At 40.8% G+C, this 6,849-nt stretch overlaps 1 protein-coding gene across 1 annotated transcript; it reads left to right on the top strand.

The window, feature by feature from the left end:
* Nucleotides 1-4,493: 4,493 nt before the first annotated feature.
* LOC124143144 (adenosine 5'-monophosphoramidase HINT3-like) lies at nucleotides 4,494-5,181 on the top strand. The gene has a single exon (XM_046511973.2). It carries the CDS (start codon nucleotides 4,560-4,562, stop codon nucleotides 4,992-4,994), a length of 435 nt encoding a protein of 144 aa, XP_046367929.2. The 5' UTR covers nucleotides 4,494-4,559; the 3' UTR covers nucleotides 4,995-5,181.
* Nucleotides 5,182-6,849: the final 1,668 nt, after the last annotated feature.

Raw genomic sequence — 6,849 nt, 5'->3', positions numbered from 1 at the left:
AAGGGAGACTTGGCTCTGTGAAATTGGCAGTCCTGGGACATTTCCTTTAAGTCAATCAAAACATACTTTGTCTGTAATCTCAAATGTTAGTGTTCAACTCCCAGGCTAAAGAAGGTATACACATGGAACTTGGATTTGTCCCAAAAATTATAAACGTTACTAGGCACAAAAACGTCGCCTGTTATGAAATACTCATTGATATGATGCTTGTAATATCGCCTGAGATACCTGTATCAAATACATCACCATCGAATAACTGTTTCATTTTTGATTTATAGCCACCATCGGAGAAACATTGGTGTATACTTTCTTTTGCCCTGCAGTTCATATTGATCTGGCAGTCGATGGTCACCCTAATTACTCAAGGGCAGTGTCATGAGTTACTAGAGGTCGGTCCCATGACATCGAAACTGACGTTCATAAGATTACGAACGACACAATTTGACGTTATACGTTTTTCACGAGATTGTGTTCTTTGAACTGACGTTAACACTGAACGACTACTTCCACATTCCTGGGGAAAACCCTGGGAATTTCTTTGGCACGAATACAAACAGAAGCGTTGTTTCTCGCCAGTTAGACCCTTTAATCTTGAACCAAGCGTTTTTGACTTTGTAAATTTGTACTTTGAGATGAGTCAATTTTACTGCATGTCTGTTGATGAATATTCTCCCTACCATCCATCCTAGTGAACAACACGAACAACACTCAAACTATGGACACCATCCGTGTCTATACTGACAAGAGGCAGTCTACAACAAACTACAAATGTACCTTAGTATCTATTTGACACATCTTTAAAATCACCTTTTACTGATCGGCCAAAGGACCATTGATGACTCACGATTGTAATCGCCAAAGGTTCATGAAAACACACGAAAATCTCTCCCGTCAAGTTTTACGCGTCGCCAAATACGTATTGCATTTGATGTGAGTGTATTACGACACGCTGTCAATGACCGACTTACTGAGGTAGTCCTAAAGAGACAGGTTTCATCTAACAAGGATATTAATTGAATCTATACTGAACCGCAAAAGAAACGCCACCATGGATAGATATATGAGAAACCTTATTTGTCCAAACACTGTAAACATACTTTGATACATATTATAAAGATGAAACTCGGCAAAACTGATCACCAAGGTTGAAATTAAAGTGTCAAATGTTCTTAAAGTGAACACAACACTAGTCTTTGAGAAAATGGCATCACAAGTCAGTATCTCGTGTGTCCGCCATGTGCATTGATGACTGCCGTGCAACGTCGATACATGGAATGGATGAGGCGCTTGATGAAGTTCAGCTGCAGTTGTCGGCCTTGGTCGGACGTCATTCAGCCGTCTTTGAATCTCGTCCCACAGGTGCTCAATGGGATTTTAAACGGGGCTGAGGGCAGGCCACTGCATGGTTCTGATGCCATTCTCCTGGAGGAAGTCTCTTGCTGCTCTCGCAGTGTTGGCACGGGCGTTATCATGCTGAAACGACGAGTCAGAGCTACTTCTTGCTCCTTCATCAGGTGAATGTTTAGTGAGTGCATAGAGTACATGGCTGGCGACTTCTTTTATTCTTTATACGACGTTTCAGAGCTACTTCTTGATCCTTCATCAAATGAATGCTTAGTGGGCATAGAGTACATAGAGTCTCTGTACCATAGAGTACACTGAGATTTAGAATAACAGTTATATGAAACAAATTGTTTGACAAATTTAGATAACCGAACATATTACCTGTAATCAAAGATATAATTTGGACAGTTTAATGACTTAATATAAATGTTACAGCCAATTTTCGGATCGGATTCACTGTCTGCGCTGCTGTTGAGAGAAAGCATGATTTTGGGTATTTTCCATTTTCGCTCAGCCGTTCTGAATGGAAAGGAATTAATTTGTATCAGGTAGGAGTTGTGATGATAATTTAGGCCTGACCGTTAACATGGGTAATTTTGCAGATAAAATATTACATAGATCTATTCATTTGAACCCGTAGTTTCATTCATGAATTTTATTGACTCTTCGTTGCTATGAGTAGTCCTACATTTTCCGATTTATATTGACGTGTTGATTTATTATCGATATAAGTAGGTCTATAGATAAGCGTTATATATCATATGCTTGTCATATATTTCCCCACGTTCAAAGATCTCAACACTCCAATATGTTGTAGTCTTTGGGTTTTGTTTGCGTCCTTTCTTGGAAAGAAGATTCTTGGCTTCCCTTGGTTGCAAAGCGGTTTGCCGTCGATGACTTTGGCGTTTCGATCCCCTCCTTGGTGCCTTTTGGAATGTTTTTTAAACTAATGTTCAATCGCAAAAAAATTAATGTACTCGGAACATTACCGTCTTTCAAGCAATGTAATTAACAACGGGGTCGCAACTGATTCAAGTTTTCTAAATGAAATTATGTTTTTGAGAAAGATATCATGGAGGTAACTAAACCGGTAGTTTTAATTAAACTGTTCAGCTGTTATATGATGTTATACTGCCGCTGATTACAAAACATTACATTTCTCTCCTAAATATGTGGTTTTTACCAAATTTATTACCCAAAGTGTCAATGTTTATGTGGACTTAAGGCTTTTCATCGGTGTTCGGGGGCGGTCGGGTAGCCTAGTGGTTAAAGCGTTAGCTCGTCACGCTGAAGACCCGGGTTCGATTCCCGACATGGGTACAATGTGTGAAGCCCATTTCTGGTGACCCCCGCCGTGATATTGCTGGAATATTGCTGAAAGCGGCGTAAAACCATACTCACTCACTCACTCACTCATCGGTGTTCGATGTTGATGTAGGCCTATCCTCCGTTGACGGGTCATGGTCAGTGACCATATTCTAAACAAAATCTGATTATTGACTCAATTAAATATGTAATCAGTTTTAAAATCAGTACCATCATCTAGTTTGAGGTGATATGGAATTAACGAAACAATGTATTTCTTGCTGAATCTTTAGGAAAGCAGACGATCTTTCAATTTAGCCTAGTCCGATTGAATCTTTCTCTGCTTGTGGAGTAATTTGTTTACATAATTTCCTGATTCTGTGATTAGCGCGAGTAATAGAGTTGATCTCATCATCGCTTAATCCATCTTTCGAAAACGACAAATTTCCGACAGCGAAATCGCCGTAATCCATCGTCGTTTTGTTAGGTGTCTGCCATGTTGGTGGACAAACGAAAATAATGCATTGCGTAATATGTAAAATTGCGCAGCCAAAAATCAAGACCTGTACAATGTGATTATTTACCTCTGATTGAATTTAATTAACCAATCAGAATGAAGTATGAAGCACAGGTACGCACACACACAGACAGACATACAGACACACAAACACACACCATGACAAGTATGCAGACAGACAGAGATACGGACAGGCAGGGTTAAACAAGCGATGTGCGACGAGTTGAGTGTCGTTGGTAACAGAGATATAGCGCAGAGATTTGTAATAAACAAGAATAAAATAAGTATCGATGTTTGAGTTTGTTTTATTGTCTCTTCAAACATCGGTACATAACAATTGTACCTTATGACGATACAACTGGAACAGTGCTGTTTGAACAAGTGTTACCCCGCTACTAACATAGCCATGCAAATCTCACAAGTGTTTTTGAAAAAAATCAATATATCAATATCAAGGATTTGAAAATCCAAATGTAGTTTTCTTTTGAATATAAATTATTATTCCTAAGCCGAGATAAAAAAGACTACCGTAAACTACGGTTATAACGAACACGCTTATAACGAACTGACGGATATAACGAACTAACTTTTTAGTCCCGACTATTTGCTGTAGTTATGCTGTATATATGCTTATAACGAACTACGGTTATAACGAACTGAAAATAGTAGTCCCTTTGAGTTCGTTATAACCGTAGTGTACTGTAATTCGATCTACGTCGTAGGGGTATGTGCGTGAGGACACTCAATCAACCAAGTCACCGAATCTGATCCCCCAGTTGGTCGCCTCTTGCGACCAGCAAAGGTTGCTGGGGACCTGTTCTAACTCGGAATCGCACGGGGGCAATATCTGATATACACAAACATTGGTATGTAAGAACTCTGTAAGAGCGACCAGTGGATGTCGGGTTGTGAAAGCAGAGGGGTAGCCGACATACGTACGGCGTCGCGGCTACCCGATCACCTACACAAATCGCCTAGTACGCTAAAAATGGGGTCATTCAACAGTCGGTACATGGAACACATTGAATGTTTACTGACATCAGGTCGATCGATGTTATTCAAACGTTTCCCAGCTGTTTCGAGCTGACTAAATGTCATTACGAAAAAGTTCCCAGTGGAAAGCGTTAACTTCTAATTTTTATTTCAAAATTAATGTTAATAGCCAAGATGATATTAGCAAAATTATTTTACGCAAATCATGTTTTTTTAAAAATAAAAACAAACAACTCCGTCTTAATCAGATACGAACTTACAAATGAAGATTTGGTTTTGAAAGCAGTTGAAAAAATCAAGGTTTTAGAGTTATCTTTCCCTAGGAAAGGGGGGTAATAACAAATATCCAGGAAGTGAGGCGAAGCGAAGTGCATCTGACAAAAGTAAACAACACCGCGTCATGTCATCTCACAGATGTATATTTTGCAAAATTGCCAAAGGAGATGACCCCAAGACAACAATACTGTTTCAGGATGATGAAATCGTTGTTTTCAAGGACAGGAAACCTGCGACGTCGCATCATTATCTTGTCGTCCCGAAAAGCCACAAGACCGATGCAAAGAGTCTGGGAGCAGACGACATCCAACTCGTCAACACGTTGGTCTCCGTAGGGAATCGTGTTTTGGAAGAGAACGGTGGACAGGTGTCAGATGCGTTGATGGGATTTCACTGGCCGCCATTTCATAGCATCAGTCACCTGCATCTGCACGTCATCTCGGCCAGGCAGGACATGGGGTGGATAGCGAGGGGTATTTTCAGACCCAACACGTTGTGGTTTGTTACTGTGGAGTGGCTGCTGGACAGGCTTACAAAGATGAAGAACAACATAGAGTGATGGTCATGGATTGAAATGTATGGAAACTGGTCCTATTTAATGAAATATCGGAGCATTGATTTGTGCCACATTTTTAATGAAACTCATGACATATCGTAATGTTTGGAGAATACATGATGTGACAAGCCATTTACATGGTATCTCTCCTTGATAGTTCAGGATATATATAAATTCTACATGGACACACTGTTACCTTAATGTTGTTTGTTTGTGGTTTAATGCTGCTAACGCTGGTTAAGGCGTTCGCTCGTCACTCCCAAGACCCTGGTTCGATTCCCCACATGTGTACGTTGTGTGAAGCACATGTATGTTGTGCACTGCCGTGATATTGCTGGAATATTGCTACACGCCGCGTAAAACCATACTCACTCACTTGAAAGGGCGGTCTGTAAATAACTAGTCAATCTAGTGATCGGTATTGTGAGTGACGATGGCACACAGTCGACCAGTCACTGAGCCTGGTCACCCGATCCTGACGACAAGTTGTGTTGCTGGGGACATTATAACGCGGAATCCCTACTTGATATTTGCATGAAAAGCACTTCTTGTATATATAGGTAATAATTATTGCTGTTGTGGCATCTGTACGTAAGGCCATAAGACCGTAAACGTGTTGTTGACGTCACTAGACGATCCATTATGTCCATTATCCATTATCACCAGCATAGGTTGCTGGGGACCCATACTAACAAGAATCCCCACTGGTCTTAATGTTTGACAGGCCGTTAGTTTTACCACCCGGGAAACTACCAGCCACTCTCCAGGAACAACATGCTTTTTTGTAAAAGTATTCTTCAGACGAGTAGACTCCTTTCTTAATCGTGCGCTATTATGCAAGGTAATTGTTCTGGTGAATGCTGAAACATTATTTGACAAGTAGGCATCTCTGGTACTTTTATGATGACGCTGGGGTAGCATAGTGGTAAAAGCGTTCTCACGTCACGCCGAAGTCCCGGTTTTGATTCCCCACATGGGTTCAATGTGTGAATATGTGATTTCTGCCGCCGTGATATTGCTGGAAATATTGCAAAAAGCGTTGTAAAACCATACTCACTCATCCACTGGTACTTTTATAAAGTATATGATCTGTAGACGTAGAGGGCATATCCAATTTTGACGCATCAGTGACAGAAATAAGGTCCGATGCAATTCCCTATTTTGACATGAAACATATGTTTCCGTGTTTATTCAGGTGACCAATTGGCTTGCCTTTGCATGTCTTTGTGACGGGTGCCACCGGTGGGGCAGGATACGCTCACCTTTTTGCGAACACCTTGTATCATCACTATTTGATAGTGTTTCATAAACACTTGCTACCTCCTCCGTGGTCTAGCGGTAGAGCGTCCGCCCGGAGTTCGATCCCCGGCCGCGTCATACCAAAAGACGTTAAAAGATGGTACTTGTTGTTACCCTGTCTGGCGCTCGGCATTAAGGGGCTAAAACAAGGACTGGTCGGCTCGGAGTCAGTATACTGCGGCATGGTATCTCAGTGAGCTAGCACTATAAATCGGCATCAATCCGGTCTCGTACAAGCAGCCACACACACACGTGCATGCACGTCGCTATATAAGGACAATAATCTTGGACGCGCCGTTAAATCCCATTTCACCTCACCATAAACACTTGCTCATGATATAGTCGGAATCGGACAATCTACTCCGTTTTTTTATGCAGATTTCTTGGTGGTCGAAAAAAATAAACTTTCAATTTTTTGTTTTGTCTCTTGTGTATTCATATGGTCGATAGTTATTCTGAAAAATTTAGAAAGATCATTATAATCCATTTTAGGATGACCAAGATCCTGAATAAATATTTAAACATGTTGTCATGGTGAGTTTCATATCTTGTCCTGGGA

Source organism: Haliotis rufescens, unplaced genomic scaffold (genome assembly GCF_023055435.1).
Source record: "Haliotis rufescens isolate VD_foot unplaced genomic scaffold, xgHalRufe1.0.p SCAF_131, whole genome shotgun sequence".
Taxonomy (NCBI): domain Eukaryota; kingdom Metazoa; phylum Mollusca; class Gastropoda; order Lepetellida; family Haliotidae; genus Haliotis; species Haliotis rufescens.
This window is presented reverse-complemented; position numbering and strand designations above follow the sequence as displayed.

Excerpts from the sequence above, each read along its gene's own strand:
- LOC124143144 (XM_046511973.2), top strand. The coding sequence starts at position 4,560 with ATGTCATCTCACAGATGTATATTTTGCAAAATTGCCAAAGGAGATGAC.